We start from the raw sequence: 26,442 nt of genomic DNA on the forward strand, positions 1-26,442 counted from the left end.
AGCTGAATAACATCTTTCCTATAACATGGTACCCAGAACTGAACACAATACGCTAAATGTGGCCTCACCAACGTCTTATACAACTGCATATACAACGTCTATACTTATGATCTCCCAACTTCTATACTCAATACTCTGACTGATAAAGACCAATGTGCCAATGTGCCTTTTTGACCACCCTGTCTACCTGCGACTCCACCTACAAGGAACCATGCACTTGCACTTCTAGATCCCCAGTGGCCTACCATTTACTGTGTAGGTCCTGCCAATGTTAGACTTCCTAAAATGCAACACCTCACATTTCTCTGTATTAAATTCCATCAACCATTCCTCAGCCCACCTGGCCAATCGATCAAGATCCTGCTGCAATTTTTCACAGACATCTTCACTATCTGCAAAACCACCCACTTTTGTATCATCAGCAAACTTGCTAATCTTGCCCTGTACATTCTCATCCAAATCATTGATGTAGATGACAAACAGTAACGGGCCTAGCACCGAATCCTGAGGCAGACCACTAGTCACGGTTATAGTTGCTGTTCAAGTTTCTGTGGAATCAAGACCACGCGGGAATCACGTTCTGTTAAATTGAACGACTAGAGTTCATTCAGATGTAGAAAACAGCCAAACTGTGCTTATAATGCTGCAAATGATTGCTGCAAGAACAGGTGAAACACGGCATGTTTTTAGGTTAACCTGCCTGTCCTTAATGAGTTCCTGCACTTGTTGCTTTTGAAGTTGGGCGTCTGGTTAGTGTCCATCGTGAGTAATTGCCTTCACATCTGGAGTCACAAGCTTCACATCTGGGCAAACGTGGCTACATGTTCGGTGCTGGTCGACGCTACCAAACCGACTGAGCTTCTGAAGCTGGAACTCCAAGTTTCTGGCCATTCTATCTCCCCTACCCATTCCCGTACCGACCTGTCCATCCTTGGCTTCCTCCACTGCCAAAGCGAGGCACTCAAGCTGGAAGTACGACACCACACTCCACCTGGGCAAGCTTACAACCCAACAGTATGAACATTGAATTCTCCAATTTCAGGTCTATCCAGTTCCCCTCCCTACACACACACACACACACACACACACACTTCGTTCCACTCCCCCTGCCCTTGTTACCCTGTTACTTTTCCCTTTGCCACTTAAGGTTATAAGTGATAGGAGTAGAATCAGGCCATTTGGCCCATCAAGTTTACTCCGCCATTCAATCATGGCTGACAATTCAATTCAAACATCCTCTCCGCATCCACTCTACACAAGCCTCTCAATGCTCTGTATTGTTTCAATGAGGTCCCCCTTCATTCTTCTAAACTGCAGCGAGTACAGGCCCAGTGCTGACAAACACTCATCATAGGTTTTCCTACTCATACCATACACTTCCTCTATCCGCTCATCTCCCACTCCTCCCGACTGGGTCCACCCTTTGTAACCCCCCCCCCCCCCCCCCCCCCCCCTCCGGTTCCCTTCCACCACAATCCCTCCCTCTGAATCTACATTTCACTCTCCTGCTTTTCTCTCTTATCAGATTCCATAGAAAATAGGTGCAGGAGGAGTCCATTCGGCCCTTCGAGGCAGCACCGCGTTTCATCAGTTGAACCCTTTTGTCTTCTCCACTTATCACCCCTCAGCCCCAGTTACTCTCTCCACCCTTTTATCCCTCACCTGACCCATCCACCAATCAACCCCCTCCTCACCTGGATCCATCTAGCACTTGCCAGCTCTTTTGCGGTTAGAAATGCAGTGCGGGGAAACAGGCCCTTCGGCCCACTGAGTCCGTGCCGACCAGTGATCCCTGTCCCACTTAAGCGATTTTTTTTCGGCGACTTGCCGGCACCCATCATAATCGCAGCAGGTGGCCGAAAATTTTCAACAAATCCAGCGGTGACTAGAACAAGGTATTACCCTTTGGGCGACTACTCACGACCATACAGGCTTCACCCAGCGACATGTCGCCAGGGTGGCGCCTGTATGGTCGTGTCGTCTCCTCAGTCGCCCAAAGAGTCGTAGCGTCTTTCTGGTCACTGCTGAATTTTCAACCTGTTGAAAATTTTCGGCAACCTGCAACGACCTATGACGGGTGCCAGCAGTTGTCTCACCCCTTCCCCTCACCTCTATCTACTAATTTTTACCCCCTACCCCATCAGTCTGAATTTGGCGCCAATTGTGTTTCCTTTTGTCGGAGTATTCATTGGTTGTGGATCCTGCCTCTTGGTGTGATGCAGAAACCTAAGTCCAACTCATCCACGCCGACCAAGATGCCCCATTTAAGCTAGTCCAACGTACCCATGTTTTCCCCATTTCCCTCCAAACCTTTCATATCCATGTACTGTCTAAATGTCTTCAAATGCTGTTGTTCACCTGCCTCAACTGGCAGCTTGTTCCATATACCCACCCTGCATGCCAACAGCTGCCTTCACCACCCTGTGTGCCCACGATGGTCCTGACACGAAACATCACCTATCCATTTTCTCCAGAGATGCTGCCCGTCCCGCTGAGTTATTCCAGCATTTTTTGTGTACTTTTGTGTATACTAGCATCTGCAGTTCCTTGTGTCTACCTGCAATGCCACTCTCAGGGAAATATGTACCTCATTGACGGAGTTGTTTTAGCTGAAGGCTTGGATTTGAGGAATTGAAGGAGCAGCGTGTGATGTGACAACAATTCTCCATCTCTGGCACTGCTTAGCTCAGATGGTTTCAGAGGGAGAGAGTGAGATAGGGGGATAGAGAGAGAGAGATATATATATAGATAGAGAGATATTCATATGTGTGTGCACGTGTGAGCTTATTTATAGATAGAGAGGGAGAGGAAGAGGAACCAGAGCTCGATGCTAGGGGCAGGTTCCACTCGCTGTGCTTTGAACTGGACTCACGAGACTGCCCACAGAACCTGAGCCCAAGTTAATAAATTGTGAGGATCAGTGAGTGGTGCGTTCATGGTTGGGGGAGGGGAATGCAGGTTGGGGGAGGGGAGTGTGGAGGAGGGGGAGGGGAATGTTGGGGGGAAGGGAGAGCATGGGAGGGGCATGCGGGGGAGAGTACAGAGGGGAGGGGAGTGTAGGGGGTTTGGAGGGAGGGGAGTTGGAGGTGAGTGGTTTTGGGGGGTAAATGGGGAGTGGAGTGCAGGGTGTGTAAGCGCGGGGGAGGGTTTAGTGCAAGGGGGGGCAGGGCAGAGGAGGGGAGAGCGTGGAGAAAGAGAGTGCGGGGAGGGCGGGGAAGCAGGGGAGATGGGAGCTCAGGGGAGGTGAGGAGTGTAGGGGAGAGGACAGCAGGATGAGGGGAGGGGAATGCGGGTGAGGGTACTGCGGAGCGTGGGGTGATACACTGTAACTACAGAGAAGACTCATTCACTCTCAGTTGCTCATCAGTGAACTTGACCTTCAAACTGTTGGTTCATGTCCAAACACACGGAACATGCATCACTGCGCCCCTGCTCTGACTCTCGAGCTACATCAGTGTTGCACGCCTGTGGCCCTGCGCTGGATTGAGATCTTCCTGGGTACTGGCACAGCCATGCAAACAATGTTGTGGGCTTTTTGGTTCATGGTTGAGAAAGGGAGTTGTCGACCGGCCAAGCACGGAGCGGTGGGAGCGGCTTGCGGGGCCAGGAACAGCATCACAGAGCTGACGGGCCACATGGCCCTGGGCTGGCATCTGTGAGGTTACCTCGTCCAAGCTCCGGAGAGATGCATTCACCCAGGCTTGCCACGCTGAATGTACCGGAGGAATGTGGAGTGAGTCGTTACCAAGAACCAGAGAGCAGACCTGAGCTGCGATCCATCTCATTGGAGACCCTCGGACTATCTTCGGTCGGTCTTTACTGGACTTTAGCTTGCACTAAACATTATTCATGTTATTCTCTTCATCATGTATCCGTGCAGCATGGATGGCTCGATTGTACTCATGTATGGTCTTTCCGCTGACTGGGGTTAGCATCCAACTAAATCTTTTCACTGTACCTCGGTACACATGGCAATAAACTAAATTTGAGTGATCAAGTCCATGAGGTTTAGGGTGGGGGGGGGGGGGGGGGGGGGGGGGTGAGGAGTTTTTTTATGGGCTGGTTCGAAGGCCCACTCCCCTGGCTGGGACAAGAGAGCTAGTGAGGGCGGGGGAGAACAGTGGGCAGGTTCACAGACAGGATTCCTCTACAGAGCTGAACCTGGGGACGAGATTCTCAGAAACGTCTATTCCCCCCCCCCCCCCCCCCCCCCCCGTGTGTGAACCTAGATTCCCAGAAACCTCCCCCCCCCCCCCCCCCCCCCCCCCCCCCCCCCCCCCCCCCGTGTGAAATGAGCAACTGCTTGGTTGTGGAGAGTCTGTTGTTTCTGACGTCCAGCCAGAAATCGTCACACCCCCACCACTTCCCACCACCCCCGAGAATCTCACAGAACCCAGAGGCTGGGAAAGACCGGAGCAGTTCAACACCAACCTGAACCAGTGCCAAAGGTCAGCTCACTGATGCCAAGTGTTCATCTCGACTGTTGATCTTCCACTCAGCGCGACCCACCATTTCCAAGGTTGTGCAAAAACACAAAATGCTGGAGGAACTCAGTGGGTCAGACAGCATCTGTGGAGGGAATGGACAAATGACATTTTGGGTCAGGACCCTTCATCAACCAGTACCTTCTAGACCTCGCACATTTACTTCCAAAGTTATGCCTGACAGTAGTTCCTCCAACAGTCTGTTCCTTGCTCCAGATTCCAGCATCTGCTTTTCTTGTATTGTACCTGAAATCAGACACTTCAATGTTCTGTGTTTCTAGTTACTCTACAGATTCCGGCTTTGCATTTTTGCAGTTACTTGGTATTACTGTTATTAAGTTAACGTATTAATTATTATATATTTATCTGTGTGTTATCGCATTTAAGGGCCCGTTAAGCTGCAGCAAGTAAGAACTTTATTATTCTGTTACTGGTATTTATAACAATTAAACACTCTCGATACTCTGGGATCTTATGGACAACTGGAGAAGGGGGTGAGGCGGTTTTATTTGGGGTTGGTGTCAGTCATTGTATGCATGTCTGAGGAAACATTTTCTTGTTTTCAACTGCAGCACATTGCAGGGTGAAAGACAAGTGGGCTGGGGATTGAGGTTGCCTGTTTCTGCAACGTGGCTGAAGGTGTATCCAGAAACCACATTAAACCCTCTGAGCTTCCAGTCTTGGAATTAGGTTCAACGCAGACATTATGGGCCGAAGGGCCTGTTCTGTGCTGTGCTGTTCAATGCTCCATATTCATTTTATTCCCACACTCTGGGCATTGCTGGAGAGCCCACCCATTACTAACCACCCTTCATCACCCTTGAGAAGGGCTGGGTGGGCTGTTTTCTTCGGGTTACAGAGCCACAGAGCCTCAGAGCCTCAGAGCTACGCAGCCTGGAAACAAGTCCTTGTTGTTTCCATGCTCTACATCTTGTCCATGCCAACCACATTGGCATGTTAGGTTAGTCCAAGCATTTGGCCCACAGCCCTCAAAACCCTTCGTATCCATATATTTGTCCAAATGCCTTTTAAAAGTCACATTTCTAAGCACTTCTCCAGCTTCCGGGGAAAGTACACGCGGTCACAAGGAGAACACATCAACTCCGTTCAGCCAGCAACTGTAGTCAGGATTGAAGCCGTGTCTCTGGTGCTGTAAGGCAGCAACTCTACCGCTGCACCACCGTGCTGCCTCTATGTTTACATCTGTCTGTTGCTGCGTTAGAATCTCATTGTTCTGTTTTGGAACATATGACAATAAAACACTCTTGACTCTTAAGGTTTCCCATGTGCTTCTTGATCCAACCCCTGGCTACCTACCCTAGATGTGGCCCTCGTGTCTCAGCAACTCTCAGCCATCTACGCTCAAGAGAACACAAATCCAGCCTCTCCGATCTCTCCTTGCAACTTATGCCTTCCACTCCTCGTCAATCTTTCCAGAACCCCATCCAGCTTCATCATCCCATTCCTGCAGCATTTCTTGCCTCTTCATTGCCCTGGTGTAACCTAGAGAGACTGGGCTAGCGACAGACTGGGGATAAAATGGTCAATGTTTCATCAGCCCTGGCTCAGGAGGCTCTTTCATCGACAGGCTGTGAGCTTTCTCTCCACATCTTGCAACAAAACAATAAAGCCCAGAGACAGCTGTGCGGCACAGCTGGCCTGACCTCCCACCTCTACAATCCTGCAGTTCCTGACCCAGAACCATTGCTTGTCATGTTTAGGGAGTGAAGAAAGGGGCTTTCCTTAAGTTTACATGCAAGAGTTCGCAATAAATTAAATGGTACTCAAAGCTTGCTGGAAATGTTAAAATCAGAGGGGGGAAGTTTAAAGAAGATGTTTGGGAAAATTAGTCTTAGCACAGAAAGAGACCCTTTGGCCCTTATCCATACTGACCAAGTTGACATACTGTGTTAGTCCCATTTGCCTGCACCTGGCCCATATTCCTCTCAACCACTCCTATCTGTATTTCGGTCCAAATATCTATCAAAAGTCTTTTAGTTGTGAACATTGTTTTGCTCGGACAGTAATAGAGGAGCGGGGGTTGAGAGAGAGAAAGAGAGAGCAATTAGAAAAGGGAGAAAAAAAAAAATGATGATGAAAGGATTCAATTTATTGTCATTGTCAGTGTACAGTACAGAGACAACGAAATGCATTTTTAGCATCTCCCTTGAAAGGGAGACACAGGGCGTCACGGTGTGCCCGCGCCTGCCGCCGTAACATTCCATTACAGGCAAAGGTGGGTGAAGTGTCTTGCCCAAGGACACAACGACAGTATGCACTCCAAGCGGGATTTGAACCGGCTACCTTCCGGTCGCCAGCCGAACTCTTAGCCCATTGTGCTATCAGAAGAAATGAGTAGTGGGAAATTACTGCAGAATTTACTGGTCAGCATGGACATGGTACACAAAAGGGCCTGTTTCTGGACTGTATGACTGACGTTAATGCCCACATGGTCAATGCAGATTAAGAAAGTGATAAAGCATAATTAATCAGGTTCTTAGTAGGGCCATAGTGTGGAAACAGGCCTATCGGCCCAACTTACCCACACCGGCCAACATGTCCCACCGACACTAGTCCTAACTTGACTGCGTTTGGTCCTAAAACGTTCGTAACTGTCACTGTCATTCGTAACTATCACTGTATGTCATGTTGTTACTTGTGGGCAGAGCACCAAGGCAAATTCCTTGTATGTCAATACTTGGCCAATAAACTAACTTACTTACTTACTTAATTACTTAAAGCTGGGGTAACTCGACCCAAAACGTCACCCATTCCTTCTCTCCAGAGATGATGCCTGTCCCGCTGAGTTACTCCTGCTTTTTGTGTCTATCTTCGCTTTAAACCAGCATCTGCAGTTCCTTCTTACACTATCCATGTGCCTGTCTGTGGAGTTTGAAGATTCCACTTGTCACAGTGATCAGACAATTTGTTGTCCGGTGATAGATCTAATTTAGATTCCTTATTTACCTTTGCAAAAGGAGGCCAGTCTGCTTCCAATCAGAATCTGCATCTGTGGAGATAAAGGATGGGTGACGTTTCGGGTCGGAACCCTTCTTCAGACTGAAAGTAGAGGGGAGGGAAACGGAAGTAGGAAAAGGCCAGAACAAAGCAGGGACCAAGGAAGGGTGGAGCCCACAATGGCCCATTGTTGGCTGGGGAAAAGGTTACAATGGTAATAGGGACGTGAACAGTGGAACTAGTAGGACAATAACGGTAGGGGGGTGGGGGTGGGGGGGGAAGGGAGAGAGGGAATACAGGGGTTACATGAAATTAGAGAAATCAACATTCAAGACTGCTGGGTTGTGAACTGCCCAAGTGAAATATGAGGTGCTGATCCTCCAATTTGCATGTGGCTTCACTCTGATAATGGAGGAGGCCCAGGACAGAAATGTCAGTATGGGAATGGGAAGAGGAGTTAAAATGTTTGGCAACTACACTGGCTTCACACTTCACAGTTATTCAGATCAGCTCTTTGAAGAAGGGTCTTGCGTCGCCTATTCCTTTTCTCCAGAGGTACTGCCTGACCCACTGAGTTAGCCCAGCTTTTTTTGTGTCTGTATTCGGTTTAAACCAGCATCTGCAGTTCCTTCCTACACTTAGTAACTGCTGTGTTGTGTTAGACACACCACCTCGTTACCAGTGGCAATCCTTTACATCAGAGGAGGCAGGCAAGATCGGTCAGCCGCTTGTAGACTTGCCCTGACCCTCAGCCACGCCATCTGACCAGCTTGTGCCTCTCTCTCTCTCTGTCTCTCTTTCTCCTTGAGCACATTCCCCAGAGATAATGCATGGCGGGGACACGGAGCAGAACTATGCATCTTTCTCCCAACAATAGGAGATGTCTGGAACCCAGGGGGTGGGCACTCAGATGGCAGAGAGCGGGCTTGGAGAATCAGTGATGCACAGGCAGCGATTCATCATGCTGAAAGGATTATCCATCAGTCCCAACCCCCACATCCCTGCACTGTTCATTCCTTTCACCAAGGTACTGCACTCTGTCAGTGAGCTCCTGTTGAATCTGCTTCTATCATCAGACCATGCAGAGAGACATTGTTCCCTTCCAGCTATGTTGAAAGTTATCTTAAATTTGCATCCTCTGCGCACCGATCACTGTCAATTATCTTGTGATCTCGTGATCTTGGATCCCTATTTACCGTTCCGCACTCCACCAGCCTCAACTGTCAGTGAATTTCCAGGAATTCTCCTGTTGAATCTGCCCTTCTACAGGCTCATCAGACCATGCAGACTTGTTGAGACATTGTACTTCGGTGGCCTTGCCAGCAGCTATGTATCTTTTTGAGATTTATCTGAAAAGTGTGTTTTTTTTGTGTTTTTTTTGGTGTTTTTATGTGGGGGAAGAGGGCCTCTGTGCACTGATCACTGTCAATTATCTTGTGATCTCGTGATCTTGGATCCCTATTTACCGTTCCGCACTCCACCAGCCTTCAACGGGGAGAGCATTCCCAAAATCCTCCCGCCTTGTCCCGGGGAATTTCCAGGAATTCTCCCACGCAGCCTCCCCAAGAGGCTGCAGACTACGACAGCGGGAACTCCGCCCATCAGCGTTCCACCACAGGGCCTGCTCGGGCCACCCGGGGCCTGCGGGTGCTGCCCCGACCACGGATGCGGAGGGGAGGCTGGCTGGACTAGCCTTCCTCACCTGGGTGCCATTTATGTTATGTTGTGGACTTTATGTGTTTGTGCTTTTTTTAAATTTTTAATTCAATTTCAATTTTATTTTTAATATGTTTTATTATTTATTTATTATTTATTATTTATTTTTATTATTTTTCTTGTGATTTTTTTTTTAACGATACTGCCTGTAAGGAAAATTCATTTCGTTGTCTCAAATTGAGACAATGACAATAAATTGAATACAATACAATACAATACAATACTCGATGTGAATTCAGAACATTCCCAGTAGGGTGGGAGGTCCATCACTGTGGGGGGGGCAGTGCTGAGGGAGCGCTGCACTGTTTTGTTTTTAACCAGAAATAATTGAATCAATTACTTACAATAATATTTACTGTACAAAATAAGTTAAATCAGAATCCACCAGTATAATACGTCAAACAAATATACCAAATAGACTACTGTACAACTATATCACCATCCTTACTGAGGATGCATTTCCACCTCCCGCGGTGCCCAGCGTTCCCGGAAATCCCCCAGGGCGCCCGTGGACAGCGTGTAGTCCCTCTCTAGTAGCACCCGGGCGCGGACGTAACCCCGGAAAAGGAGCAGGCAGCCGGCTTGGGAAGAGCCCCCTTCCGCCTGGCGCCGTGACTCACGGATGGCCAGCTTGGCCAGGCCTTGCATCAACCCAATCAGGACATCTTCACCCCTACCCTCTCCCCCACGCACAGGATGTCCAAAGATGAGGATGGTGGGTGTGAAGTGCAGCCGGAAGGCAAGGAGCTGCCCCTTTAGGTATTGGAACAGAGGCTGCAGCCTCACACACTCCATATACATGTGGAACACAGACTGTTCCAGCCCGCAAAAGTGGCAGGCAGTTGGCGAGTCTGTGAATCGCGAGAGAAACGGGTTGCATGGGACCTGTGGGAGGGGGAGCACTGAGGGAGCTCCACACTGTGGGAGGGGGAGTACTGAGGGAGTGCCTGTTTCCGAACTGTACTGAAACTCCTATCATGCAGTATTTGCTGCTGTTTCATTGACTGAGGTACCACAGTGGTGGCTATCAGACTGCTCTTATACACCTCTATAAGATTGCCCCTCAGCCTCCTGTGCTCCAAGGAATAATGTCCGAGCTGCCCAACCTCTGTCTAGAGCTTAGACTCTCGGGTCCTGGCAGCAGCATTGTAAATCTTCTCCGCTCTCTCTTCAACTTAATGGCATCTGTCCTCACTTGGTGACTGACCGAAATAGAACAGAATACTCCAAATGCAGCTTTACAAACATCTTGAAGAACTATAACATTATGTCCCAACTTCTGTGCTCCGTGCCCTGACTGATAAAGGCCATCGGGTCAAAATTCTGTAACATGCTGCCAGAGGAAGCTACAAAAGCAGATACAATCGTGACTGTTAAAAGACATTTGGACAGATAATGGAGCCAATGTGTTTAGAGGGGTATGTGCCGCATGCAGGCAAATGGCAGCAGCCCAATACAGTCCAACTTGGTTGGCATGGAGGAGGTGGGCTGAAGAGCCTGTTCTGTACATCGCACATTACAAGTCAGGATCAGTTCGGCTGCATGAACCTATTGTCCCTGCAGTAGCAGCTTCGACCCAGAGTCAAACACGCAAGGACACTGCGTGGAGGAAGGAACTGCAGATGCTGAGTTATACAGAGGATAGACACAAAATGCTGGAGTAACTCAGCAGGTCAGGCAGCTTCTCTGGAGAAGAAAAAATAGGTGACGCTTCGAGCCAGAACCTTTCCTCTGACCCGAAAGGTCAGGCATTCTTTTTCTCCAGAGACGCTGCCTGAACTGCTGAGTTACTCCAACATTTGGTGTCTATGCAAATGTATTAGTCAGATCAGCAGAGCTAAATTAGTATAACTCTGGCCTTGATACTAGGCCGGGAAGAAGGAGTACGTTTTTTTGATTGTTTGTACTTGGAAGATTTTACAAAGATCTTGCATTAGTGCGTTAATCACCCCAAAAATCAGCAGGAGTAACTCAACAAAAAACCTTTCCTCAGGCTTCCAACCTGAAACGTCACCTATTCTTTTTCTCCAGTGCTGCCTGACCCACTGAGATACTCCAGCACTTTTGTGTTCATCTTATGCAAGGACACTAAGCGGGCGATGGAGAGGGTCGGCGAGGCTGCAGTGTCCTATGTGAGAGTGCCACCCTGCGTTTGGTAATTGACGTACTCTCTCTGTTTGTGCTTCAGAGTCTCCACCGAGGCAGGAGGATGATGAGGGTGGCGAGGCGGTCTCGGACTCCCCGCTCTTCGCGCACTGGGGGCACGACCTGCCCCCCGACACGCGGCGGATTGCGTGGAAGAAGTTCCAGTACTACGGCTACAACAGCTACCTCAGCGACCAGCTCCCTCTCGACAGGCCCATTCCTGACTTCAGGCCCGACGGGTAGGTTGGAAGCTCAGCAGACAGAGTGAGGAAGGAGCTGGGATGCTGACAATGTCCCTGACAATGTCCCTGACATCGGGACATGTATTTGTGAGAGGACTCGTCCAGAGTCTTGAGTTGTACATCACGGAAACAGGCCCTTCAGCCCACCATGTCCATGCTGCTCATTTTGCCATCTACACTGGAATCATAAAGCTGTACAGCACAGAAACAGGCCCTTTGGGGCCCCTGTCCATGCCCCTGACCAAGGTGGCACTTTGGGCTGGTCCCACACACCTGCATTTGGTCCATTGCCCCTCTAAACCCTTCAAATCGATATACCTGTCCAAATGTATTTTAAAAGTTGTAATTGTTTCCGCTTCTATAGCTTCCTCTGGCAGCTCATTCCAGATACATTCTACTCTCTGCGTGAAATAGTTGCCCCATTTGCTCCTATTAGGATCATATTTGTTCTATGCCTTGGCTGTTTAAGTGTGTGTGTCTAAATGTCACTAAAATGTGAAGGCAAAAGGGCCTGCGGATGCTGGGATCCGGAACACAAAACAATTGTTGCCTGATCTGCTGAGCCCTTCCTGTTGAAATTCAACTTAAATGCAGTGATTGTGCCTGATTCCACCACCTTCTCCACAACGGCTCTCTGTGTGGGAAAACTTTCCCCTCACATTCCCCCCAAGAACGGCACGGTGTTGCAGCTGTGGAGCCACTGCCTTACAGCGCGAGAGACCCGAGTTCGATCCTGATTACGGGTGCTGTCTGTAAGGGGTTTCCACATTGTCCTCATAACCGCGGGGTTTCTCCATCCGGATGCTCCGGTTTTCTCCCGCACTCCAAAGATGTACCGGTTTGCAGGTTAATTGGCTTTGGTAAAAATTGTAAATTGTCCCTGGTGTGTAGGATAGCGTTAGTGTACAGGGATCGCTGGTCGGTGCAGACTCGGTGGGCTGAAGGGGCTGTATCTCTAAACTCAACTACACTAAACTAATCATAGAAACATAGACATAGAAATTAGGTGCAGGAGTAGGCCATTCAGCCCTTCGAGCCTGCACCACCATTCAATATGATCATGGCTGATCATCCAACTCAGTATCCTGTACCTGCCTTCTCTCCATACCCCCTGATCCCTTTAGCCACAAGGGCCACATCTAACTCCCTCTTAAATATAGCCAATGAACTGGCCTCAACTACCTTATGTGGCTGAGAATTCCACAGATTCACCACTCTCTGTGTGAAAAATGTTTTTCTCATCTCGGTCCTAAAAGATTTCCCCCCTTATCCTTAAACTGTGACCCCTTGTTCTGGACTTCCCCAACATCGGGAACAATCTTCCTGCATCTAGCCTGTCCAACCCCTTAAGAATTTTGTAAGTTTCTATAAGATCCCCCCTCAGTCTTCTAAATTCTAGCGAGTACAAGCCGAGTCTATCCAGTCTTTCTTCATATAAGTCCTGACATCCCAGGAATCAGTCTGGTGAACCTTCTCTGTATTCCCTCTATGGCAAGAATGTCTTTTCTCAGATTAGGAGACCAAAACTGTACGCAATACTCCAGGTGTGGTCTCACCAAGACCCTGTACAACTGTAGTAGAACCTCCCTGCTCCTATACTCAAATCCTGCCCATTCACAAAGACAACGGGACCCAGCCTGTGAGCACGAAAGAAAGGGCTGAAGCGCTCACAACCACATTCAACTTGTGGGCCAGCATGGACCAGATGGGCCAAAGGGCCTGTTTCTGTGCAGTACAACATCAATATCTCCTTGACTGAGTGTCACTTTGAACACTGAGTCCCATGGTCCAGGCCACTCCCACCCACCCGAGGGCCAGACGAGGTGTTAAAGGAGTCCATGATCCCAACGGTAAAGGCAGTTGTCCAGGAAATCAACGTCGCCATTAATTAGTGACCATAAACAGCCTGCAGCTCCCCCTGCCTGGGGTTGTGAGTGTGGCTTATTCCCCTCGACCCATTCGGTGTGGATGTCTCAGTGACTCTCATGACTGCAGATTTAGAAATTAATTACTTTCGATATTTTCAGTAGCTTTCTGAAGCTTAAATGGACTCAAACACAGCGAAGAATTTATTCTCAATTAACTGGCAGTGTTGCTGAGTGGATCCTTTAATTCTTCCAGTCCTCTAAATATAGATGGCTTTGGTGTGAGGTTCATTAGTTTTGCCACTTGCACCACTCTGATCTGGTACCTTCAAGTCATAGATTCGTTAAGATGCAGAATTGCTTGACCCACTGGTGCTAGCAGGTATATTTTATTGTTTGGATGGATTGTTGTTTGGATAGAAAGGGTTCAGAGAAAGATGGTCCATGTGTAAGCAAATGGAAACTAGCGTCTCCTCACAAAGCCCCGTCTGAAACAGTGTCCATCCCCCCTGACACATTATCACCTTCTCTCTCTTCTCCATAGAGTCCTGGTCTTGATTGCATCCATATCCCTCGATCCCAAGCCTGTTCATGAATCTGGTTAAATGCCTCAGAAAAGGTGATACGATATCTGGCTACACAGGGAGAAATCTAGGTAGGCTAAATTGCTGGAGAAACTCAGCGGGTGCGGCAGCTTCTATGGAGCAAAGGAAATAGGCAACGTTTCGGGCCGAAACCCAAATATAGGTGGCTGGAGGGGGATATAGAGATAGAGAGGGGTGTAGGGACTGGAGGGGGGCATGGAGATGCCGAAGGCAGTAAGGTCTGGAGGGGATTATAGAGACAAGGATGTCGGGGCTGCATGCGTATACGGAGACTGGGGGGGGGGGGGAGAGGATTTGGGGGCCAAAGGGGGTTTGAGAGGTAGGGGGTGTTGCAGCAAGTTGTTGAGGGGGTTAGGGGTGGGTGTAGGAGCTGGAGGGGGGGTCACAGAGACAGGGAAGGATATAATGGCCAATGTGGGTTACGGAGCGGGATATAGAGTTAGAGAGGGGGTACATAGAGAGAGGTGAATAGGCTGCGGGGAGGTTACAGAGGGAGGGAGGGAGGGATGCAGGACAGAAAAATGGGGTTACAGAGATAGCGAGGATTGTAAGGGCTGGGGAGGTTACAGAGAAAGGGAGAGGTGTAGGGACCAGAGGGGGTTACAGGAGTGGAGGGGGTTACGGCAGTGGAGGGGGTGACAGGGAATGGAGAGGGTTACAGGGAGTGGACGGTGTTACTGAGCTCCAGAGGGGTGGGAGTGCCGAGGGAGTTGAACACGAGGTTGATTGTTCTAAAGCAGAAGCAGTATTTCACCGGGGGCCAGCCTCTGACAAGGGGAAAGATGCGATAGAAACACTAATCCATCCTCTGTGTTTCTGAAGCCATTCTCTCCTACGATGATCAATTGATCTCAAAGTTTCATGTTTCCTTTTTTTGTGCTGCTTTAAACAGAGGACTGGGAATGAATGAGCTGCCCAAGGGAGTGGTCGAGGGAGTACAGTAACAACACTTACACAACCGGTACATGGGTAGGAATGAGAAAAGTGCTTGAGAAACTCAGCGGGTCAGGTAGCATCTAATAAAGGGAATGGACAGACGACATTTCAAGTCTGGACCCTTCTTTGAACTGAAGCGCCTTTAGTCTTTAGAGATACAGCGTGGAAACAGGCCTTTCAGCCCACCAAGTCCATGCCGACCAAGATCACCCCATACACTAACACTGTCCTGCACACTTGGGACAATTTACAACTTCACCGAAGCAAATTAACGTACGATTGCACATATTTTGGAGTGTGGGAGGAAGCCCGAGCACCCGGAGAGACCCCATGTAGTCACAGGGAAAACGTACAACCTCCGTACAGACAGCACCCGTAGCCAGGATCGAACCCGAGTCTCTGGCGCTGTGAGGCAGCAACTCTACTGCTGCACCACTGTGCTGCCCCCTACCTGTGAGGGCCGGGCAGTGTCTAGCAGTCTTTGTTCCTGAGTGTTCAAGAAGGAACTGCAGATGCTGGAAGATCGAAGGTACACAAAATTGCTGGAGAAACTCAGCGGGTGCAGCAGCATCTATGGAGCGAAGGAAATGCTGAAGTCTGAAGAAGGGTTTCGGCCCGAAACGTCGCCTATTTCCTTCGCTCCATAGATGCTGCTGCACTCGCTGAGTTTCTCCAGCAATTTTGTGTACCTTTGTTCCTGAGTGTTTGAGTTGCCAAACCTGGCCGTGATGCAACCAGTCAGTGTGCTCTTTACCATGCACCTGTAGAGGTTTGATAGAGTATTCAACGAACTTCCTCAAACCTCTGAGGGAAGGTGTTTCAGGCATGGCCCCTGAAGCCCCCATCCAGGGATCGATCGGTGAAGTCACGTTGCTCTTTCTGCTTGTCTTACTGCAGCTGCAGGAACCTCAGCTACCCGACCAACCTGCCCCAGATCAGTGTGGTCTTCATCTTCATGAACGAGGCCTCCTCGGTCATCCTGCGCTCGATGCACTCGGTGATGTCCAAAACCCCCCGGCCCACCTGCTCAAGGAGATCGTGCTGATCGACGACAACAGCAACAATGGTGGGCAAGTTGGCGCGTCCCTGGGGCGTGCAGCATCTCTGTAACATCGGTTGTACCTTGTAACCTTGTACCCTGCGCGGAGAGCTGGACAATTCCTCTTCCCTCTATGTACGCCTGCCTGCAAAACTCACCTGCTCACGTCTGAATCCCTGTTCCAGTCTTCCCTCGTAATGTTCCAAACGGAATTACTGAGCGATGCATCATTTGCCCGATTACAGTGCACTCAGTTTTACAAGGTTGCGAACATTCTGCCGAACACAGCCTGCGTGTGTGCGTGCGTGTGCGTTTGGATGTGTGTCTGCATGAGTGAGTACTTGTGTGTGTTTGGACGTGTGTGTGTGTGTGCATGAGTGAGTACTTGTGTGTGTTTGGACGTGTGTGTGTGTGTGCATGAGTGAGTACTTGTGTGTGTGTGGACGTGTGTGTGTGTGTGCATGAGTGAGTACTTGTCTGTGTATGGAACGGCTGTGTGTGTTTGTACGCATGATGAGGGATTGTGTTCAGTGTGTGTATACAGGAAAGATGCATGAGTGAAAGTACTTGTGTATGTATGGGACTCGTGTATCTCTGCGTAAGGAAATGTCAATAATAATGCATAAATTTTATTTTGTGTGCCTTTCATGTGCATGTCAGCTTACAAAGATTGTGAAAAAAAACACATATAGTGGTGAGTGTAAATAATGACATCGTTCAGCGCGTTTCTCCAACTGCGTTATGGAACGGCTTGGTTTGTTTGGTGAGGCCGTGCATGAGGGATTGTGTTCAGTTTTGTTCAACCTGCTACAGGAAAGATGCCATGAAGCTGGAAAGAGTGCAGAGAAATATTACTGGGACTCGAGGGCCTAAGCGATAAGGAAAGGTTAATAATAATAATAATAATAAATATTTATTTTCGGGCGCCTTTCAAATCTCAAGGTCACCTTACAAAGATTAAACAGAAGAGAAAAAAAAAACATATAGTCAGAGAAAAATAAATAATAAGGACATCATCAATGACTACACCTCTGTATAAAGATAGAAATCCCGCTCCAATGGACCTGTCTGCAGCAAATCGTTAAAAAATGCATTAAAAAAGCATTCACATGATGTGATTGGCGAGACGAGGAGACTATTCCACTGATCGCAGACTAGTACTTCCTTGGATCTCCGAGGGCACTTTAACTCCCCTTCCGATTCCCACAGACTTTCCTGTCCTGGGGGGGGGGGGGGGCCACATGGGGGGGAAGCACTTCAAATCTTGAGTAGGGAATAGATTGAATTTTCCAATTTGAAACACTTTTCTCCCTCTCTTTCTGGTGCCCCTCCACCCTGATGTGGAATTTGAGCACTATCCATCCCCTTCCCCACCCCTCCTTAGGTGTAAGGTTCGTTGATATCAAAGTCTGGCTGTAATTTGGGAACCTCTGTAGAGGCAACCTTTTTTCTCATAGAAACATAGAAACATAGAGGTGCAGAGTAGGTGTGGGGTGGGTCATGGTGGAACTTAAATGGCGCCAATGACTGGCCTCAAACTGTATTGTGGGTGATTCATGTTGCGCACGGACCTCGTCCTGCCTCTGATTGCTGAAGGTGCTCCTCATGTTGACCAGTAACTGTCCTGGAGGAACTGGGTGAGCTGTATTGTCCAGGATGCTCAGCAGTTTGAGGAGTTCTCCTCATCCTCCCCTCCTTAAGACAATCTCCAGTGAATCCATCTACCTTCCAAACCCCTTCATGAGTTTTTGTTGTTCCTAGAGAGTATGGCGTCTTTGCATAAGCCTTCGCATCCCTCAGTCTGGTGACCTTCTCTGCAGCACTACGGCAATAATGCAGAAGACCAAAAATACGGCTCCAGGTGTGGCTCACCAGACCCGATACAACTGCAGTAGAACATCTGCTCCTATACTCATCCTCTTACTGCAACAGCCATGCTTTTGAAGCTGAATGGAGCCTACCTCAAAAAGTACCAGCCAGGTCTCGCTGCATCCCCTTTTCCCAATTGTACCGTTTGCCTCATCTGCTTTCCGTTTTTTGCCACCAAAAGATAACCTCATATTTTATTAAACTGTGCCCATTTGCCCACTACACCTATCCAAGTACCTTGCAGTTGTAGCTCCCTGGTAAACTGCCCCCCAGCTTCCACACCGCAAATGGAGATATTGGGATTCCCTCATCCAGGGGTAAATAGCTGGGGGGAGCCTTGGGGGGGGGGTGGGTTTTCTGCCTCCTCCTAAGGTGAACCCCCACCATTTCCTTAGTCTTGTCGGTGTTGTTGAGTTGCAGGTGATTCAGCCCACACCACTCAACAAAGTTGTCCCCCTATCCACGCTACTAGTTACACCTCTGTATAAGATTCTCGTATATATACCTTTCGTAAATCCATCTATACATCCATGGACCCTGTCAAATGTGCCTTTCCCCTTTTAAGGCAGAGGTTCCCCACCATGTTAGGCTAACTGTAATTCCCCGTTTTCTCTCTCATCCCTTCTTAAAAAGCATTACGTTTGTACCCGCCATCCTCTGGAACTACTCCAGAATCTAAAGAGTTTGGCGAGACACTATTTCTGGAGCTACTTCCTTCCACTGCAGCCTATCTGGCCCTGGGGATTTATCGGCCTTTAATCCATTCAATTTACCCAACACCACTTGACTAACCTGGATTTCACCAATCGCTCCACCACCTTTGACCCCGGTCCTTCTGCTATTTCCGGCAGATCATTTATGCTTCATTAGTGAAGACGGCCGCCTCCATTGGTCCGCCAGAGTGGTTCCCCATGATCAACTCACTGTTTCTGACTGCAAAGGACCACTTTAACTAATCTCTTTCTTTTCAGTATCTATAAAACTTTTGCAGTCACAGTATGTTCCCTGCCACTTTCATTGAATTTTCCTTTTTAATTAAACCTTCGTCCTCCTCCTGGTCTGAATTTCTCCAGTCCTTCGGTATGCTGCTTTTTGGCTAGTTTGTACACATCATCCTTTACTACTACCCTGATTTGTGCATCCATGGATGCACTACCTTCCCTACCACTGGGATATGTAGTTCATCCATGCAGCCATTAAATGCCTTCCATTGCATATCCACCGTCAACCCTTTTAGAATTAATTGCCAGTCAATCTTGGCCAATTCACGTCTCATACCCTCAAAGTTACCTTTCTTTAAGTTCAAAACCATTGTTTCTGAATTAACAATGTCACTCTCCATCCTAATGAAGAACTCAACCATATTATGGTCACTCTTGCCCAAGGGGCCACGCACAACAAGACTACTAACTAACCCTTCCTCATTACTCAATACTCTCGCCTTTGTCTGCCCACCAGCCAGTCTCATGTATCCACCTATCACTCGCCATGCTTTGTCTCTTGCCCCACCTCTGTAGAAACAAGGAACTGCAGATGCTGGTTTGCTTAAAAGGTCACAAAGTGTTGGAGTAACTCAGCGGGTCAGGCAGCATCACTTAAGAACATGTATAGGTGACTTTTGCATCGAGACCCTTCCTCACACTCTTTGCTGGATTAAGTCATCCCCTGCTGCGTCCTAACCAGGCAGTGGAAAGACAATGCATGATTCCAATCGAGCCATCCACAGTGTACAGATACAGGATGAGGGGGATAATGTGAATAACGTTTAGTGCAAGGTAAAGTCTGGTCAATGATGGTCTCCTTTGAGGTAGGTGCTGTATCTAACGGCAGTCGTGTCCTCAATTGCAGATGAGCTGCGGCAGGAGCTGGGAGCGTACGTGCAGGAGGTGAACGCCCAGCAGCCGGGCTTCATTCAGGTGGTCCGCCACACCAAACAGGAGGGGCTGATCCGCTCCCGAATCAGCGGCTGGAGAGCGGCCTCTGCCCCCGTCGTTGCCCTGTTCGACGCACATGTTGAGTTCAGTGATCAGTGGTAGGTTCAATCACTCACCCCCCCCCCCCCCCCCCCACCCCCACCCTCCTTCTCCAAGAATATTGAATTTGTATTTATTATATATTATCTATGTATTGTGTTTACAGGTTTAGTTTACAGAGAGGAAACGGGGTCTCAGGCCCACTGAGTCCGCACCGACCAGCGATCCCCGCACACATTAACACTGCCCAACACACACCAGGGACAATTTAACATTTTACACCAAGCCAATTTAGCCACATACCTGTACGTCTTTGTAGTGTGGGAGGAAACCGAAGATCTCGGAGAAAATCCACTCGGTCAAGGGGAGAACGTACAAACTTCGTACAGACAGCACCCGTAGTTGGGATCGAACCCGGGTCTCCGGCACTGTAAGGCAACAAAGCTATCGCTGCACCGCCGTCCCACGCTATCTGTTATGGGTCTGTTATGTTGTTTTGTTCAGAGATGCAACGTGGAAACAGGCCTTTCGGCCCTAGAAGAGGGTGATAAGAAAAGGTGCAAAAACAAAAACTAAAGTGCAAAACGCAATTAGAAAACAGGTCTATGGTCGAGCAAGAGGCGATCTGCAGTGTGTAAGAAGGAACTGCAGATGGTGGTTTACACCGAAGATAGCCAGAAAACTCAGCGGGTTGGGCAGCATCTGGGGGGGAAAGGAACAGATGAGGTTTCGGGTCGAGACCCTTCTTCAGACCCACGAAGGTCTCGACCTGAAGGTCTGTTGCCTAGGCTGGATTGAGGTTGAACAGGTCGGTTCCAGAACTGATGGTTGCAGGAAAGTAGCTATTCCTGACCATGGTGGTGTGGTTTGTTTTTTGCTTAAGATTCCAGTATCTGCAGTTCCTTGAGTCTGTGATTTCTAAATGCTTTTTAATGTGAACAGATTGTTTTCCCCCCCCCCCCCCACACCGTTCATTCCCAAAGATTTTACTGTCTTCTAGTGTGATGACAGATGATAGAAAGCATGCACTTATTTTTCCTGCTATTTTTGTCTTGGTTTATAATTTTCCTGTCACTGCCGCTGAGAGACCCACATTTACTGTCAGGTATCTTCAGAAGCTTTACAATCTGTTTGCATTACTTAGTGCTTGACACTCATATGTTATTCTTCTTCCCACCAACTCAATTGTACGACATGCTGGCGAGGCGCCGCTTGGAGCATTGTGTTCCGCTTTGGTCACTCTAGCTATAGGAAAGATGACATTAAGCTGGAATGAATGCAGAGAAGATTTACTCGGTTGTTGCCAAGACTCCATAACCTGAGCTACAGTGAGAGGTTGGAAAGATTGGGGGACCTTAGTCCTTGGAACGCAGGAGCCTGAGGGATGACCTTATAGAGTGGTATAAAAACACGAGGGGAATAAATAGGGCGAATGCACAGTCTTTTCCCCCAGGATAGCGGAATCAAGAACAAGACGGCATAGGTTTAAGATGAGAATGGAAAGTGAGAATAAGACCCTGACGGGCAACTTTTTCCACACAGAGGGCGGTGGGATATGGAATGAGCTGCCAGAGGAAGTAGTTGAGGCAGGTAAATAACAACATTTAAAAGACATTTGGATGGGTTCATGGATAAGGAGAACTTTGAGGGATATGGGCCAAACTCGGGCAAATGGGACTAACTAAGATGAGGCACCTTGATTGGAATGGGCAACTTGCACTGAAGGGCTTGTTTCCCTGCCATGTGACTCTAATTCCTTGGAAGTTCTTTACACGTTTCAAGAATCCTCTGAATTTTTGGAATGTTTTTGATTATATAACCTTTTACATTTGTTGACTGTCAGTGTGCAGCGTGACCGCAGTATTTCACTCCAATAGAAACATATCCCTTGACTCCACTAGCCCCTAGAGCTCTATCTAACTCTCTCTAAAATCCATCCAGTGACTTGGCCTCCACTGCCCTCTGGGGCAGGGAATTCCATAAATTCACAATTCTCTGGGTGAAAAAGTTTTTTCTCACTTCAGTCTTAAATGACCTCCCCTTTATTCTAAGACTGTGCCCCCTGGTTCTGGACTTGCCCAACATTCGGAACATTTTTCCTGCATCTAGCTTGTCCAGTCCTTTTATAACTTTATATGTTTCCATAAGATCCCCCCTCATCCTTCTAAACTCCAGTAAATACAAGCCTAGTCTTTTCAATCTTTCCTCATATGACAGTCCCGCCATCCCAGGGATCAATCTCGTGAACCTACGCTGCACTGCTTCAATCACAAGGATGTCCTTCCTCAAATTAGAGGACTAAAACTGTACACAATGTAGTGTATATGGTCTCGGCATTGTGCACTCTGCTTCTAAACGTTTATCCACACCCATCAGGAGGGCCAGAGTCCATGTGTGTACATGTTGGAGAGGATAGTGGGAGGCAGAGTGAATCAGAGACATACAGAGGCAAGTAAGAGGCCATTTTATTTTTGCTTTGGCTCATAGGAAGCTGAGAGGTGATCTTATCGCGGTGTACAAGATCAGGAGGTGGCATGCATAACGTGGACACTCACAGTCTTTTTCCCAGGGTGGAGGATTCTAAAAAAATTGAGCTGACCCAAGGGTCTCGACCCGAAATGTCGCCCATTCCTTCTCTCCAGAGATGCTGCTGCCTGACCCGCTGAGTTACTCCAGCATTTTGTGCCTACCCACTGAATGTCTGTCCATTCCTCTCCAGGGTGGAGCCAATCCTGTCGCGGATAAAGGAAGATCGAAGGCGCATCATATCTCCATCCTTTGACAACATCAAGTACGACAACTTTGAAGTCCAGGAGTATTCCCTTTCAGCCCAAGGGTTTGACTGGGAACTGTGGTGTCGTTACCTCAACCCTCCCAGGGAATGGTGGGCTTTGGAAAATGCAACTGCCCCAATCAGGTAACCAACTCGAGATGCCCCCCCCCTCATCTCACTGTCGCTCAGCTGCTCATATCTGGCCATCTCACCTCACCTCGTGTCCACATCAGCTTAATGTCATCTTTCCAACAGCAGGGTGACCCAAACTCAACATAATACTCCAAGTGTGGCCTCTCCAATGTCACGTCCAACTGTAACACAATTTCTGTACCCAATTCGCTGATTGATGAAGACTAGTCGCAAGAGGCAGTCTTCACCATCCTGTCTATCCGCGACAGCAATTTCGGGGAACTGCGTACTTCTACTTCTCGATCCCTCTTCTGGAAGATCTTTGACAAGTTCCACATGGGAGACTGGCCTCACTTTGTTGTCCACATCTGGCTATCTTACCTCGCCTGTGTCCACCTCTGGCCACCTCATTTCACACTGTCATCCACATCTGGCCATCTCACGTCTCACTGTTGTTCACGTTTGACCATCTCATCTTCCCCTGTCCACTTCGGGGCATCTCATCTTACCCTGTGAGCACATCTGGTCATTCACTTTACCTTGTGTCCACATCTGGCCATCTCACATCACCCTTTTCACATCATGCCTCCTGCATCCTTTTGCTATGAATGCTAACATACCATTCGCTTTCTTCACTGCCTGCTGCACCTGCATGCCTACTTTCAATGACTGGTGTACCATGACACCCAGGTCTCGTTGCATCTCCCCTTTTCCTAATCGACCACCATTCAGATAATCGTCTACTTTCCTGTTTTTGCCACCAAAGTGGATAACCTCACATTTATCCACATTATACTGCACCTGCCATGCATTTGCCCACTCACCCAACCTATTCAAGTCACCTTGCAGCCTCCTAGCATCCTCCTCACAGCTAATACTGGAATGGAACGGCACCGTCTCAATGGGCTGAAGGGCCTAATTTCCTTGCAGCATCCCTTGTGTGTGGACCAGTGCTCAAGGTAGCATGGCGTAGAACAACGGAGTGCAACAAGAGAGGACTTTGCTGGGAGATGCTGAGGCTCGTGACAGGTTAGGTGTTCCTCTTGTGGGAGAGTCTACAACTAGTGGTCGCTGTCTAAACCTTAGAGATCGCCCATGGGAGACAGAGAACTGGAAACACACAATGCAGATGCTGGAATCGTGAGCAAAACACAAACTGCTGGGTGAACTCAGCCAGTAAGGCAGCATCTGTGGAGGTCATGGACAAACCATGAGGGAAATGAAATCCAGAGTCTGCTTCAACCTCAAAAAAATTCTGGGTTAAGTTGAACTGGTCACAGAACTAATCTAATATCTGAATCGCTTCTGGAATCTCAGGAACCTTCGCTGAAGTATTTTTCTATGTTGGTTTGCAGAAGTCCTTCTCTGATTGGCTGCTTTGTGGTGGACCGCCAGTTCTTTGAAGAGATTGGATTGCTGGATGAGGGAATGGAGGTGTACGGAGGCGAAAACGTGGAGCTGAGTATCCGGGTAAGTGGCGCACACATTGCCCCTCTCCCCTATCCCCAGTCCTGCCCCATTCCTGCTCCAGTTGTGTCGAAGGTTGGGTTTGGTTTGGTGAACTCTCCAGTGACGGGACCCGTAGGGCAACGATTTCACACAGACGCCGGTGTGTAAATGGAACAAGCGACCAGAGGAAGTTGAGAGGTGGGTAAAATCACAATGTTTAAAAGACATTTTAGCCGGTACTTGAGGGATACGGGCCAATGCAGGAAAACCGGGCTAACTTGGGTAGACATCCTGAGAGGCAACTCTTTTACACAAAGGATGGTAGGCATAGGGAACGAGCTGCTGGAGGAGGTAGTTGTGGCAGGTGTTAACACAAATTTTTTTAAACATTTAGATAAATGGATAGGATAGGTTTAGAGGGATATGTCAAACACAAGTAAGTGGAACTAGTGTAGATGGGGCATGTTGGTCAGCGTGTACATATTGGGCTGAAGGGCCTGTTTCCACGTTGTGTGACTGTCTCTCTCTCTGTCTCTCTCTGTCTCTCTCTGTCTCTCTCTCTCTGTCTCTGTCTCTCTCTCTTTTTGTCTCTCTCTGTCGCTCTTTCTATCTGTCTCTCTCTGTGTCTCTCTCTCTCTGTCTCTCTTTCTGTCTCTCTGTCGCTCTTTCTATCTCTCTGTACCTCTGTCTTGTCTCTCTCTATCTCTCTCTCACTCTTTCTTTCTCCCTTTCTCTGCCTGTCTCTCTTCTCCCTGACACACAGACACTCATATAGACACACGCATAATTGCCCCCACGGACAGGCACACATACACATGGACACACACACACACACATTCTGCCACTTTCTTGAGGGAACTGTCTCCTCTCAAACGGAGTAATTCAGATTCAGAAGGGCTTTGCACAGCTCCTAGTTTATAAGCACTGACTTAGCCCTCCAGACTTTCTTGTGGAGTGGGGCTTTCTTTAAATTGGGTTGCATTATTTTTGCAATAAATATGTGAGAAATGTCAACGGGGCTGCAGTAGGTTGCCCGGAGGAAGGAGAGTTTTAAACGTGTGAATTCCTCCAACGCCACTTTCTTGAGGCAGGCAGCGGACGTTCGTTTTTACAGGATTCTCCAGCCAGTAATCAATAGCAAGGCCAGGGAAGCCTTTCCCAGTCGCAAGGATAATAGATCACCATGGTAACCAAGTATTTATGCAGCCAATAAAATCGGGGAGATTTAGTACTTGATGTGAAGCCTGCCATAAAATATTCTCAGCATGAGGCTGTCGTGGACAAGGCCAGCATTTATCCTTAATCCCTAATTGCCCTTCGGAAGGTGGGGGGGGTGAGCCGGCCTCATGAACCACTGCCCTTCTTCTGTTGAAGGTGCTCCCACGCTGCTGGTGGGGAGGGAGTTCTTGGGATTTAGATCCAATGGCGATACATTTCCAAGCAAATCGCAACGGGCCAGGCAGCTTGTGTGGAAGGAATGGACAGATGACCATTCCGGTTGGGACCCTTCCTCAGACTGATGGAGTAGCAGGGAGGAAGCTTGTGGAGAGGTGGGGATGGGACAAAGTCTGGCAAATGAGGGGTGGATATGTGTGAAGGGGGGAGGGGTTTGAATGGTAGGTGGGTGGAGACAAAGGCTAGAGATGAAAAAGAGACAAAAGGGAGTCGGAGAAGGAGACAAGGGGAGTGAAATGTAAAGCTGGAGGAAGGGATATGGGTGGAAGGGGATGGGGTTGGGGGAAGAAAAAGGGGTGGGCCGGACCAGTGCACGGCTTGGATGTGGAATTGGTGGATGATGGTGTTCCCCTGTGCCTGTTGCCCCTGTCCTTCTGGGTCGCTGAGGCGGTGGGTTTGGGAGGTGCTGTTGGAGTAGCCTGGGCGAGTGATCGCGTGGCATTGTGTAATGTTGTGTTTACATGGATAGGACGGGTTTGGAGGGATATGGGCCACACGCGGGGAGGTGGAATCAGTATAGCTGGGACATGTTGGCCGGTAAATTGGGTAAATTGAGCCGAAGGGCCTATTTCCACGCTTATCATCACTCTATGATTCTAACTTGGGAGAACGAAGGACTGCTCAAGGATAAAGGAGAGAATTTATACTTGGAATCAAGGGATGTACGCAAGGCACTAAATGAGAACTTTGTACCAGTATTCATCAATGAAAAGGACATGGAGATCAATGTGGAGAATACTAATATGCCAGGGCAGTTTGAAATTAAATAGGCAGTGGTATTGTGGCTCTTGAAGTGCATTA

At 48.6% G+C, this 26,442-nt stretch overlaps 1 protein-coding gene across 1 annotated transcript in view; it reads left to right on the plus strand.

Moving 5' to 3' along the window:
* LOC129705661 (polypeptide N-acetylgalactosaminyltransferase 18-like) overlaps positions 1-26,442 on the plus strand; it is a 44,852-nt gene that overhangs the window by 11,936 nt on the left and 6,474 nt on the right. The window contains 6 exon segments of the mRNA XM_055649345.1: positions 11,347-11,542; positions 15,849-15,963; positions 15,966-16,017; positions 19,708-19,891; positions 22,552-22,749; positions 24,093-24,207. Coding sequence (XP_055505320.1) covers positions 11,347-11,542; positions 15,849-15,963; positions 15,966-16,017; positions 19,708-19,891; positions 22,552-22,749; positions 24,093-24,207 — 860 coding nt within the window.

Source organism: Leucoraja erinacea, chromosome 18, assembly GCF_028641065.1.
Source record: "Leucoraja erinacea ecotype New England chromosome 18, Leri_hhj_1, whole genome shotgun sequence".
Classification (NCBI taxonomy): Eukaryota; Metazoa; Chordata; class Chondrichthyes; order Rajiformes; family Rajidae; genus Leucoraja; species Leucoraja erinaceus.